Below are 14,748 nucleotides of genomic sequence, written 5' to 3' on the forward strand. Positions count from 1 at the left end.
GTATGACGTACCTTATGTCGATTCACTCAAACAATAATAATTGAGAGCAAGATAACAGAACAATCAATCGGATAAACTGCCAGTCGCATGCTGCCAGTCACATGCCCAAATAGACTAAGGTAATAAAACAGAAGTTTTCAAAATTCGTTTATAATCTTTTTCTCCTTGGTCACTCCCATGGCTTTCAATTCTGGCAGCAATGATCGGAAGGACCTACCCTAAAGAATCAGTACGTTTGTACAAAACCGTCAAAATCGTTTCAGGGTTCCTTTGAGCTTGATTTATGAACACGCTAAAGCACTCAAAATGTTTTCAGGAGATCATGGTAAAGTGGCACTGGAAAGAGGAATGAAGAATTTGGGATTCTTGACTCATGTTTCCCATCCAATGGCAGTCATGCATCACTCGCATGAGCACAAAATGCGCAATGGGACACACTGTAGCTGTAGTTCTTGACGATTGTGGAGCAACAATAGGCAATGAGGCCAAAAAGAAATATGTCTAATTAGTTATTTGTTGTCATTTTCATTGTTAGTTCCATTTGCTCTGAAAAAATCATATACATGTTTCAAAGAAAATCAAAGCATTGGGAAACACTTGTACATTTAGTGATGACAATGCCAATGCTTAGTTTGTAACAGAGGGTGCACTATGGCATTAATATTTAGTATAAACTTTCCTGAACAACCTGACACACAGTATGTCACTGAATTTGTTGAACGTCTGTAAATGGGAGAGTCAATCTGTTCTGGGGCTGATGTAAATGCCATTGAGTACTTTTCACAATAAATTCAGCTCTTCAACAACTTACAAGTAGAAATCTTGATTTCCAGCAGAACAGTCATTCGTCTTCTTCTGCTCTTTGGTGTTGCTTCACAGCATTCTTCCTAGCAATGGCCTTAAAACAGACAACAAAGCCTAGTTCTATGTGTCCCACAATAGGTACTTATAGCTTAACGTTTACAGTTCGCTCCACTCCGACCAACGTATCCTCACAATTTGCACACAGCCACCCAGTAGGAATGCTAGAACACATGCACACAATACTCATGCCATCAGCAGAAGGCAGAAGGCTGCTTGCTCCGCTGCCGAGCCAATAGGGTAGAGCATGACGGTGTATCCGCTTGGCTTCTTTATCCTTTGGAACAAAACTGGCTGCGTGTCACTTGCATCTCTGGGAGACACGCTTACTAAAAATTCAATACCAACGCTGTTCTTTACACTCTTCTAGTGAGTGACGCGTGAGCAGAGTGGACCGTAAGCGACGCGTAGCTAAAACTGCCTTATATTTGCAAGCGCATCAGTGCCTAAGCGCATTGACAGTGTTACCGCTTTGCAAACAGTGACTGTGAAAAATACGTCACCTTCATTCAACATGAGCAGTCATTCCCAAAAATCTTATAAGCTGGTGCATAGGAGACCAGAGTCCTTTTCAGCTCCTATGGCAGGACTCCTGTAGCACTCATTGTAGTTGATTTGAAGTTGAAGTGCTCCACATGTTACAAGAAGTGCTACAGAAATCTCAGCCAACCCACAGCTAACACTCAATCTTCACACCAACATTCCTTCTCAATTTTATAGAGCTTCGGAGCAAGGAAAGTTTTTAACGAGCTACATGAAATGTAAATGAATAATCAAGAAACTTCCCGAAATGACAAGGACACAAGAGAAACACCGACTCAGTTAACATGTGCACACATTGCATACCTCTAAACATCTATTGCGAGCCTACACTGTGTTGTATTTGTCTCACTCTTGTGTCATCAGTTGTCATCCAGCACATTTAGACATTCTTCAGTTGAATGCTCCTGGCTCAAACTGAAACACTTCCTCACAGTAACCTGCCTGGCGATAAAAAAACGTTTTGGCAAAAGCTGCACATGGTTTCCATATAGAGGCAATGTGCCTATTTGACGAACACGTAGCTGAATTCAACAAATGTGCGCACACTTGCTCGGTTCTTCGTAACAACTCTATTCCAGGCTAATTACTGCACACGTTTTAAAACAAGAAAAATTAGCTTGAACGTGCAGAATACATATGTGTATTGGAAAACATGTATATGGCATTCAAACAACAGAGTGATCTATAGCACAACCACACACAGATGCGATAACCCTTATACAAGTCACGGATCAAAAAGTGGCTTTGGGGCAACTAATTAAGCTAATGCCTGCAACAAATGTTTGCTGTAATAATACCATTGCCAAAGGTAGACTTATTTCTACCTGACTGACGTGGAAAGCTTTTAAAAGTTTAGCGCATTTTGTTGATGCGTTATTGTGAGCCGAATGAACTAGGAGGCATCTTCTGCAAAACATGTGTACAAACAGCATGAATGGTGTGTGGGAAGTACGAAGAGATGGCAAAAGTACACATAGGTTGATCAATGCTCTCAATGCTCTAGTGAACAGATAATGAGTGGCACAAAAAATAATATTACACACTGCATACATTGAATGTCACTTCAACCACAAGACAGAAAATGTGCGTTTATACAACTGACAACTTTGATCCCAGACTCAAAAAGAACAGTCATAAAGTGTTGTGCTTAGTTAGCAATTACTGAGTGCCAACACATATTCCCATATGTGGAACCACACCACCACACTTTGGCCACAATTATGACTGATATACACTTTTCAGAAGAAAAAGAAAAGCACAATATTGGCTAAGACAAACATCACATATCTTTGTTGAAAATGCTACATTTGGCACCGGGATTTTCAGACCACAAGGTATGGAACGAGCTTTCTCTGCTTACGAAGTTCTCAACGAACAGCATTTAGGGTTAATCATGACTTCTTCCATCATAAACAGTAGCCTTGTCTGTCAGCACCACACGGGTGTTAATGTCCAGAACTCCATAGCCACGTCAAACAGAAGAATACAGTCACTTACTGCAGAGTTACTCTGCCTCCTTAGTACAGCCATTGTTTCTTCATGCTGGCGTATTTTGCACTAGTAAGTTTCTCCAGACTGGTGCCGTATAAAACTGGTAAGAAAATTGAAAGTCATCTCCTCACCAAGTCTGCGTTGCGCTTTCTGACATAGAGTGCTTCCAATTCCGAAACGTAGCTAAGTGCATGAAACAAACATAACACAGCCTTATGGGTCGCAGGAACAATGACAAAACACAGTACACAAGACATTTCTTTTGCAGGTTTAGCTGCAGCCAATAAAAAAAGGTGTTTCTGCATTAAAATGATCCTCATAACCACATTTGGTTTTGAGGCTTGGTGCATCATCTTTTCCTCTGACGGAACTTGCCTTTTTTGGCACATCTGTGACCTTTGGTCACCAAAGAGCCAAATGTTGATGAAACTGAATGACAGTTTTTTAAATGTCTGTTGTAGATGCACATAAACAATTGGGAGTATTCCTCTTTCACATGCATGGATTGGTGCAGAAATCCGCACAAAGGCACATGCATTACATTTCCCTTTCCGTGATATTATAGCTAAACTTTCTGGAGGCAAAGAAGCTACTGTATTCAAATGTCAGTATGCTGATTTTGAAGCAACATCCCAAAATGTTTACTGGTAATTCAGTCTATTCACAAAGCTGATCTAGCATTCATATCTTTTTATTGATAATTTGCCCTGATCATAATGTACTAAAGCTAACGCAATAACCGGTCATATGTGCAGCATGTGATGCCTCCGGCTACTGTTCATGAATGTTCAGCAACAAGAGCGCATAGCCAGAAACAAAGCACCATATGCACGCAAGTAACACCCCATTCTGTCGACGTAGAAATCACAACTACACATGTACATGTTTCGATTGAAAGCAACCTTCATTTACAACAGCGGAATTGATTTCCCAAGAGGCTTGGCCGACGATGTAGCAGCATGATGTAACTTTTGAAAGACAGTGCACGTTACGCATTTGCTGTTTGCTGCCCCACTCGAGGGCTCTGGCCGATATGAGAATTACGTACCAGTGCAGAGCCCTCCTGCACTTTATCTGGGATTTTCAAAGATATATTTCTGCTATTTGTAATGCAGTGCAGTCCACCTATAACAATAGCATTGATATCAAATCTCAGTAAAGGAGGGTGTTGTCACATAGTACGAGGGGGTGCGAAAAAGTAGCGAGAATCCTTTACTGAATTAGAAAGGTAGGTAATAGTGACCCACGCCGCTAGGCACACGCGCTACACAATGTCCCGCATCAGCTGGCCAAGCAGCGTCCTTGTGAAAAGTTTTGTCTGCTCATATCGTTGCTGTCTTTTGAGCCTCTGTCACCGTCTTCGTCGGTTTTGCGATGGTGGACGTCAAAAAGCAACGTGTGTGTATCAAGTTCTGTTCTTGTTTGGGAAATATTTTGAATCAGATAAGTTCTTCATTTTAAATTTGTGTAGCAAGGTCAGACAATCAACCAGCATTTTTAAGTTAATAGCCAAGCGGTTGCATGATGCAGTTCGTAGGAAAACGATTAAATCTGTAGGACTAAGGCCAGTGGCTTGCGCACTATGACAACACTGCTGCCCACATAGCACTGAGCATGCTGCATTTCTTCAGGAAACTTCTAAATAACGCTACCTTACCTCACTCCACTCTAATTCTCAAAACTTGCCCCTTGCAATTTTCTAATTTCCAAGATTGAAATAAGAGCTTAAATGAAAGCATTCTCAGGATCTAGAGGAGATAATGAAGAAAATGACGGAAGCACTGGGGGTCACCAAAATGCAAGAGTTGCTGAACAGTGTTGAACAACGAATAGAGCGGTTCAACAAGTCCATTGTCTCGGAAAAAGTGTAATTTTAAAGCATTTATCTTTTGAATCATTTGAAGAAATATCAGAATTATAAAAAACAATTCTCGTTACTTTTGGGTCCTGCCTCGTATATCTATAAGGCACAGAAAATCAGCTCAGAGATAACTGTACAACTATAATAATAGAATTTCGACTTCAAATTTTTCATCAGTGTTATATGTAGACTCTGTTATAACGGGTTCAGCTGCATGCAGTGTGGACAGAAGAGGACATGTCTTGATCATTTTGTCATAAGTCAGTACAGAATCATGATGTGATTAACAGTGTCGTAAAGACGACCAGAGAAACGAATGGTGCAGCCCGGGATATTTTTGGAGGGGTGGGGAGCTCGCATTTGTCCACAGGAAGGGGGGGGGGGGCATATCCACGGTGTGCCCTCCGTCTGGCTACGCCCCTGAAAGAAACTAGGAAAACGACACGCGCACACAATGCCAGTGCTTGTGTTGTGTTTATCACTTTCATGGTTTTCTCATTAGACAGTTAATTATATCGCATTTGCTAGCATACACCTTTCACGCTAAAAAGAGCAGCAGATAGAGTTAGTATGTATTCTTTAATTTTGCATTCCTTGATGAATGCTCCGTGTTATGGCATTGCAGCACTGAGGTGTCTCCTTGTGCTGACAGCTGTTCGCATGTATTAGATATATCAGGCTACTCATTGGCTGCTGCAAACACTAAAATATATTCTTACTTTCAGGGGCTTTCGCCCATATCCTCCGAATGAGAGCCAACCCTTGACTCTATACTTGAGTCATGTAATGTCAGTTGTGCATCCTAATTTATATAACGCATCCAACTGCACACTCGAGAAGGACAGCCCCTTAATAGTGGTGTCCTTATGCTGCAAATACGAGCGAAATTCATTAAGTTTGCTCAGCAAAACATAGCGACTTGGATGTTTTATCGTGTGCAAAACAGCAAACCATTTGCAACAGCAAGTCTAATTGTTTAAATCTATGGCATAATCCTCATGCTAACTTTGTCACCAGATTACAGATTTCATAATGCCTTTCCAGAGGGGTACGCGACATACTATGACCGCTCGCATGAGTCTACCCCTTACTCACATATTGAGACGTACACTGACCCATTAAAACATCCAGCGCTTCTTAGCCTTGACAGATGCAGCACTTCGAGTACCAGCCATCCTGTCAAGCAGCTCTTGGTCTGCCAATGGCAACACAACGCACATGAACACCTGGCCTGAGCGTGAGTCCGTGGGGAACATGCACACAGGCGAGAACATCTCTCCTGTGTCAACGAATGCGCGTATCTTGGCATAGAGCTCTGGATAGCAGGCACTCAGGTCGATGCCCCTGATTTCCAGCTGCCTGATGACGTGGTGTAGCCCTTGAAGGCGCTGCTTCTGGGGCGGCAGCAGGCCGTTGGATCCTGCCGTAATCGGCGACGCCACCGGAAGGATAAGCGTCTGCACGTCGTCTTCGGGCAGCGGCCCACTCAGTCGAAGTTTGACCGCCTTGACGACCATCTCGCGCGAGATGGCTCCGGCTCCAGAGGGCGTGACGGCTTCGTACGTCACGCACACGGCGACCAAGAGGACAAACTTGCGCTGGGGATCATACTCGTCGCACAGCGCGCGCACACGCATGTACACGCGGGGTCCCATGTCGTGCGGCTGAAGGTCGTCACGAGCGACGTAGAACATCTGTCCACGCACGCCGGCGTCGCTCCAGCCGCGTTCAAGAAACTGGGCGGCCCTCTGTGCCCCCTGAAAGACGAGCCGTATGACGCCGCGGCCACGGGAGAGGAGGCCTCGCTGTGCGCACACCGACAGGTGCTGCCGCGATACCTGATCGAGGCGGATCTTCTGAAGCACCTCCTGGCACAAATTAGAGATGCGAGTCAGCGCGCAGCGCTTTGCGTCACGGTGCCGGTTGCGGCAAGCACGGCTGCAGAAGTAGCCGTAGCAGGTGGGACATGTGTGAACTCTGATCTTGCCCACTCCCGTCTTCGGGAGAGGCTTCTGGCAGTCGTTCCACTGGCAACGCAATGAGGCGGCTGAAGCAGCCGTGGCGGAAGCTTTGTCGCCGACGCCGCCAGCAGCCGCGACGGCGCGGGGACCGACGGTAGCGAACGATACGGACTCTTGGTCCGACGTGGTCGTTTCGGTGCCGTAGCCCTCAGTCGCCGTAGCACTCACGTAGAAGCCCGGCGGCGGAGGGTTCTCGGAATCCGAATCCCCGTCACCTGTCGCGTCGAATGATATTCGTGCGTCGTCCGCTTGGCTTTGATGTTCGGCCGAAGCGTCTAGAGGGCAGTTTAGGAAGGACGTGGAGAACAATAAGAAGATCGTGTTAGGAGCCATTGAGAGACATCGGCACCGCGCACACACGCGCACACAGACACATACTATACAGTATGTTATAAGGCATAAGGCTAAGACAATGCACGTCCTGTGCAAGTACGCTGCTTTCCCTGGTTTTCTTCTGAGTATTACATTGACAAAATTGCACTGATATGAGCAACAATGTGCAGCTTTAGACAGCACTAAAGTACTAGCACAAATTCTCGCGCAGCTAGCGAAATAAATCGCTTTGTCATCCATTATTCGTAACGCCCGAGCTTACTTGGGACTGGAAAGAAATTCTGGGGGCTTGTTAAAACCTCGCTTTTATGTTTTTGAATTCGTTTTAATTTCAAATGCAGTGTGTCCGTAAAGTCATGGTGCACTTATGACCGGTCACAGGAAATCAACGAAAGAAGATAGAAATGTGAAATCTTCACCAAATAAAACTCTCCAAGTTCCATACTTGTTCAGTGCAGTTCGTTGTGGCCTCCATTTGTTGCCCTATATACACGCATCTAAACTATATTCAAATTCTTCCAGCACACGAAGACGAAGACAGCGAGCGATAGGCTCGCTTCCGAACGCCCGTCTGTAATTTGAAGTCTTTTTTTGCAAGTGTAAAGCTCACTTTTACTCTTTGTGCCTCTCTTTCACCGAACGCCGGTCTGGGGGTCACCGTCCTGCGAGAGAAGCAGAGCAAGCGGCTCCCGAAGCGCACCGGACCGAAGCAGCGCGGCGAGCCTGCGCCGTCGGCCGCCCTTCGTGATGCTCTGATGGCATCCGTCGCAAGCAATTAGCAATCAGGTCAGCATGTTGCTTCTGTAGACCACAGAGAAGATGAGCAAGCAAGGAGAATTAAAGCTACGTGAAGATGACATTGACACAAGGGAATCTGCAGGAGACAACGAAGAGATGGACCAGACAGCCTTCACTGTTGTCTTTTACAAAAAGAAAAGAGCCGCAGGTGTTCCTGTTATATTCAAGCCAACTCAGCCTGACAGCAGCTTATGGAAAGTAAACCCAAATCCTCTGGCTTCTGCGGTCGTGACAACAGCCCAAGAAAACATACTCAGCCATCGTCTCAACAAGGATGGCAGCCTCATGGTGACAGTGTCTACACTTCCTGCAGTCAATCGTCTCCTCACAGTGACAGATCTAGCGGGTATTCCTGTAGAAGCGCGAGTTCCATACTCCTACTCTGCCACGTACGGGAGGATACAGGACGTTCCTGTTGAGTACTCAGATGACGACCTCAAGGAGTATTTGAGCGAACAAAGAGTCATATCTGCTAAAAGGCAAGTTTTGTACGTCCCTAACAAAGATGGCATAGTAACGGAAACCCGAAGATGCTCGGTCATCCTGGAATTCTCTAAGGACGCCCCTTTATCAAACCGAGTGTCGCTTGGGTTCTGCAGTTATCCCGTGACGGAATACATGGGGTCTGCTACTCAATGTTTTAGATGTCAAAGACATGGGCATATAGCGAAATATTGTAAAGGCCCCATCCGCTGCAAGATATGCGCTGGTCCACATACGCATAAGGAGTGTACGTCACGTTCCCAGCCTCGGTGTGCAAACTGTGGAGCTGAGCATGCTGCGTCATACGGAGGGTGTCCTAAAAAGAAATCAGCCACTCTTGCACGGACGATGGAGCGAATCCAAGGAAAAGTGCGGAAACGACGAGAACCACCACCGAATCCGGATGTGATGTATACATCTACAAACCAAAAGCAACACGACACGATGCAGCGCAAGCGACACGGCTTTGAAAAAGTCCTACGCCTCAGTCGTGAAAGAAAACCAGCAAAGGCCTTCAACTGCAAAGAGTCCATCAAAGCCCTCAAGTGATATAACCTCAAGCCCACGACAGCAACAAGTGTCCTCAAGGTCGCAGCAGAAGAACAGGAAGAACCAAGAAAAGTTGATAGATGGTAGCACTGCAAATGAGATATCAAGTATGCTGATTCCCATGATGCTCGCCGAAATCAAGGCTATTCTCCGTGCCAGCCCATCGTTTAAGAGTATCCCTGAGGTAGAGGCCGTCCTGGCTTTGGAACCGCTAGTGGCGTCTTCTTTCACGGCGCAAAGCCGTGATTCTTCGCAGTAGCAACGATGGCTTCGCCAACAATCGTCTCACAAGCGGTGTCCACCAACAAACACTTCCACACATGTACTATATTCCAGTGGAACGCTCGCGGCTTGCGCTCGAAGTTAGCGGACATTAAGCATCTTACGCGAGTGTACCGATTCCCTTTTATGGTCATTTCCGAGTCTCGCGTCGACGAGCAGTTTAGGATAAAGGGTTCTTATTTTCATCATTCAAGGCGACAAAATGGAATTAGCCGACTGCTCGTTGGATTTCGCAACGACATACCTGCCTCTGCGATTGACGTAGCACCACATGACAAGAACGAATATATTTGCGCAACCACAGTGCTTGCATCCAACGTGTTTACCCTGATCGGCGTCTACTTGGAACCAGGATCACCTTTCGACGTGACAAGATTGGAAAACTTGTTGACAAACACTCAGTCTCCACATATTATTTGTGGCGATTTCAACGCACATAACGAGATCTGGGGCAGTTCACATACATGTGCTCGGGTGCCAAGCTGGCGAAGCTTCTTGAAAAATACAATATAGAGCCCTTGAACGATGGCAGCATAACATACCTGAAAAATCCAAAGACTGTTAACTGCATTGACGTCACATTCGTATCAAGTCAAGCGGCCCCTATGTTCGGATGGTGTACAGATTTCGGGACTCGAGATAGTGATCACTACCCGATCCTAATTTCCGCCCCTTATTTTCGGACGTCGCCCAGAAAAGTGAAACTGAAGTCGGTAGACTGGGAAGCTTACACAGCAGCCGTAGACAAAGGAATCACAGCCTCGACTACGAATACAGAAATAATGCCGACAATAGCTCATTGCCTCAAACAAAATACCCACTCTGCCACTAAGCATTGTAATGTACGAACTAACGACGAGGAATTTGAAACGTTATGTGCCATTCGAAGGCGTGCCGAAAGGAAGGCTCTACGTACTAAGAATATCGAAGACCTCAGAACTTGTCGACGGGCACAAAGACATATGCGACGTTACCTCACCAAACTGGACCGAAAAAGGTGGAGGGACTTTTGTGGGACACTGGACATACGATAACCGCTGAGCAAAATCTGGCGAGTCGTCAGAGGCATTCGCAAAGAGCCGCAACAGCTTTAGCCTTTTATCGCCCTCTCATTACATGAACGCGCATCCCGGAAAGAGGTGGCAGAGCAGTACTGCAGGCTCCTTTCCAACGGGGCACAACCTTTGCGGCAAATTGCAAGTCATCAGCCTAGTTCACCTCGAGTTACCCTTCCTGACTTAGAATTACCATTCACAATCGAAGAGCTCACGGCAGCAATCGGCGACGTAAACAAGCGATCATCACCTGGCCACGACGGCGTGAGTTATCAAGCGCTCGCAAATCTATGCCACACATCTCGCCTACGCCTTCTGGAGTACTACAACACCTCATGGGGGGGGGGGGGGGGATAACTGGGGAGGTTTCTACGGAATGGAAGCTTGCGAAAGTCATTCCTATATTGAAGCCAGCGAAGCAGCCAACAAATTACGCCTCCTTCAGACCCATATCTCTGCTTAGCTGCGTAGGGAAGCTATTCGAAAAAATGATCTACAAACGACTAAATTGGTTCCTGGAAACTGCAAAAGTTTACCCGGAGGAAATGAATGGCTTCCGGCAAAATAGGTCCGCAGTTGATAATGTCATTGCACTTGTCTCATCAATTGAAGAGGAATTGGTCTCTAGAAACATACCTACTGCATTATTTTCAGACATTAAGGCAGCATATGATTCGGTCTATCATAAAGCAATACTTGACGCTTTGGAAACCCTTGGTCTTGGAGGACGGCTTTACGCATGGATTGAAGACTATCTTCAAGGACTACAACTTTTCATGTGTACCCCGGATGGCCCCACGGCGCTTTATGCCGTCGAGAAGGGAGTGCCACAAGGAGCTGTGTTAAGCCCGGTATTATTTAATTTAGTCCTCATCCATCTGAGAAGAATCCTGCCCCCTGGCGTCAAAATCACACTGCACTGTATGCGGACGACATCTGCATTTGGAGTGCGGCGCGTACCCGCAGTACTACCCAACAGCGCCTCCAGAGAGCGCTAGCAAATATATCGACCTGCCTAAATCCAAGGGGTCTGAAATTGTCCCCCGACAAAAGCGTTGCCATGGCTTTCACGCGGAGGTGTATGGAAAAATACCCACTAGTGTTGGGTGGTCGTGCCCTTCCATACGTCAAGACGCGAAGGTTTCTTGGAGTGACGATCGATAGGAACCTCACATGGTCGCCCCAAGTGAAAAAACTGAGTGAGAAGATTTCCTCGGCGTCGCACGTGTTCCGGTTTTTAGCCGGATCACAGTGGGGCAGCAACTGTCGATCAATGGTGCTCCTCCATAAGGCCTGCGTCGACGGAACACTACGATATTACCTCCCGATCCTGCACAAAATATCTCCCACAAGCAAGAGAAAACTCGAGGCAGCACGAAACAACTGCCTTCGCGTATGTCTTGGCTTTCCGAAGGGGTCGTCCCGCTCAGGAACTGTAGCAGAAGCTGGATGCCTGCCTCTGGAAGTGCTATGTTCGCAGGAGACACTCCGGATACACCTCCGCCACGTCATTCATACGAAGACTCACTTTTTAAAGGATATTTCCAGAACCCGTGCTACATCTAGCTTTGGACAGGCCGTCGGAAGCATATCTGTTTCGATTCCTGCTCAGGCGTCACAAATTATGCCGCGAAATATTTCACCATGGACACTGTCCCCACTGGAAATCGTGCCATATATACCTGGAATCAGTGCGAAAAAGAAAATGCCTCAAGCAGCGACTTATGAGATAGCTTTGGAATATATGCACAAAGACTACGCAGCCGCAACGCACATTTTCACAGATGGCTCTACAACTCCACATCGTTCATCATGCGGACTTTTTGTTCCCTCTACAGGGCAACGATTCTCGTTTCGTCTTGAGCGAGCGACATCATCTACTTCAGCGGAGCTATATGGCATAAAGGAGGCCCTTGTGTATGTACTTCGACAGCAGCCGCCAAAGACATGGGTGATTTTCACAGATTCAAAAGCAGCCCTACAAAGTATGTGGAACAGGCACAAGCGTCGCAATAATCAACCAGCAGCATTTGACATTGCTTATCTTCACCACAGGGCTAAGATTGCTGGGCATTGCATAAAGTTCCAGTGGATACCTGGTCATGCCGGCATTTCGGGAAATGAAAGAGCGGACGAAGCTGCCAGAAATGGACTCCAATACCGCAAGTTCAAAAGAACATTTTTTACAAAAGCCGACGCTTCACACATGGAAGAAAAATATGGCTATGAAGAAAAAGACCGCATCTTGAATCTGCCGCTTCACCAAGGTAACTTCCTGCGTTACATTGACCCAGAAACGATACCGAAAATTCCACTACCACTTCCTCGACACTTAGAGACATTTACCGTCGTCTTCGACTGAACGTGGCATACACGAACAATTATCTGTACCGCATAGGACCTACCACTAACCCATACTGTGATAACTGTCGCAACTTAGAGACAATTGAGCACATATTACTAGAATGCCCCGCGTACTGCGACGAGAGACAATTTTTTGAGCACCAAATGGACATGATTTGCCACGAACCGTTAACGTTACCGAGCATCTTAGGTCCAATGCCCGGCCCTTCAAAACAGCGACGGGTTTTGGATTTATTGTTCAAATACCTGACAGAAATTGGTCTAATAGGAAAGCTTTAAAAATTGCACACTTCCTATACAAAAGCCTAAATTCACCCGCCATGTCACCTGTAAATATTAGTATCAGGTCCACTCGGACATTTCATATTTATTTTTATCCTCTTTTTCTCCCACACTTTTCTGGAATCATTTAATCCCATTCCCCATCCCTATACAGAGTAGCATGCCAGCGGTTATATACGCGCCGGCAAAATTCTCTGTTTTTCTAATAAAGAGCCCTCTCTCTCTCTCCCGCACACGGTTAAGGACGTCTGGTGTAACAGAATGAATAACGTCTGTGATTCTCTGGTTTAAATCATTAAATGGCGGCGCTTCGTTGTACACGTAACGATATTCACGTTGCACTTTGGTCACGGGTTCGAATTTAGCAAGCCACAGAACACACTGAACTTTCCTCTGTACTGTCCACATCTCGAGTGGTGTGGGCGTGGGCCGATCAGCTGCTGCGCAGTTCGTGGTGCTGCGTCATCACCTGTGTGCGCACACCCTTGCACATCACACTACGGAAGCTTGGAGAGTTTTCCATTTATTTGATGAATATTTCACATTTCTTTCTTGTTTTGTTGGTTTCCTGTGACCGGTCAAAAGTGCACCACGACTTTACGGACACACTGTACATGGCCGGAATATGATGATATTACATTAACTGGTTTGTTCCCCAGCAAACACGATAATCCTAGTAAAACTGCACTGTTTCCCGCAGGAAATTTCGATATAGTTAGAATTTTGTTAAAGTAATTTTCGTCCGTTTTAAATGTCAAAACTTCACAAGCCCTAACGAAATACTTTCGCAAGAAACCGGAGCGACAGTTTCGCGATCAGTCGTGCCAGCCGTCGTTTTGCATGTTATGAGTATGACGAGCGACACCGTCCGGTAGCGTGTAGAAAAGCTAGCTCTGGTGCGCCCACGACCTCCTGCTCGAGCGCGCCGTCAGGTGGAGCTGCACGTGATCGCCAGCAAGCCTACGCCAAACTTAGATTTCTTGTTTGTTTGCAATGCTCTGGCGAAATATTTAGCACTCTAGTAAAATACAGTAGCGGCACGCTAAGCGGCAATATAGGTTACAGTGCTACAAAACGGACATGACGCCATCGGCGGTAACGAAATAAGGAAAGGGTCCCTTCTCGACTTTGCCTTCTGTGGAAAAAGAAAAATCTTTTCCACCGCATGCTGCACGCCAGGCATTTTATTCCGTGGGCTCCAACAGCCACTTGCTTGCACTCGCCGGCAACTTTTGTATGCGGAAATACTTGTGCATATAGTCAAGCCTGTCTCAGCCAAAAATAATCTAATTTCGCATTTTTAACAAGGCCCGGGCACGCACCGCTACATACGCAAGGCCTAGGACTCATTCGCAACAAAACTGTCACGCAGATCGGGAAATAAACATAATAAACAAGAAAATAGTTTAGTAAATTGTGGTTTTGGTTAAATTCAGGTTCGCAGCGAAAGTCGCCACTCACCATCGCATGAAATGAGAATTTCAAGCGCTCTGCACCTTGCCACAACCATCACAAATGATCATTTCGGCTTTCTGCTGACGAATCAGGAAAACGATGCAACCCGCAAATTTGTAATTTGACATGAGAAGGAGTGAAATTTTGTGTATGCAAGGCCCGAGAGGTTAGACTAGCACAGCGATTGAAGCGAATAATTTTTCTTTCTTGTGTTTTTTCGAATACATTTAAAACACCTTTTCTTCCGGCACAAAAAGAAACGTGAACAAAACGTAACGCCCACATCCCCACACCCTGTGCTGGAGGCAAAACGAGTGACACTATAAACAGCTCTAAAGTGCGGCTACGCGATTGCACATTATACGGTATG

At 46.0% G+C, this 14,748-nt stretch overlaps 1 protein-coding gene across 1 annotated transcript in view; it reads right to left on the reverse strand.

Moving 5' to 3' along the window:
- Positions 1 to 5,583: 5,583 nt before the first annotated feature.
- Positions 5,584 to 14,748, reverse strand: part of LOC142583106 (uncharacterized) — a 295,623-nt gene continuing 286,458 nt past the window's right edge. Inside the window, exon 5 of the mRNA XM_075693431.1 lies at positions 5,584 to 7,052. Coding sequence (XP_075549546.1) covers positions 5,875 to 7,052 — 1,178 coding nt within the window. The 3' untranslated portion in view covers positions 5,584 to 5,874. The remainder of the gene's footprint in view (positions 7,053 to 14,748) is intronic.

The sequence above is a fragment of the Dermacentor variabilis genome, chromosome 1, assembly GCF_050947875.1.
Source record: "Dermacentor variabilis isolate Ectoservices chromosome 1, ASM5094787v1, whole genome shotgun sequence".
Lineage (NCBI taxonomy): Eukaryota > Metazoa > Arthropoda > Arachnida > Ixodida > Ixodidae > Dermacentor > Dermacentor variabilis.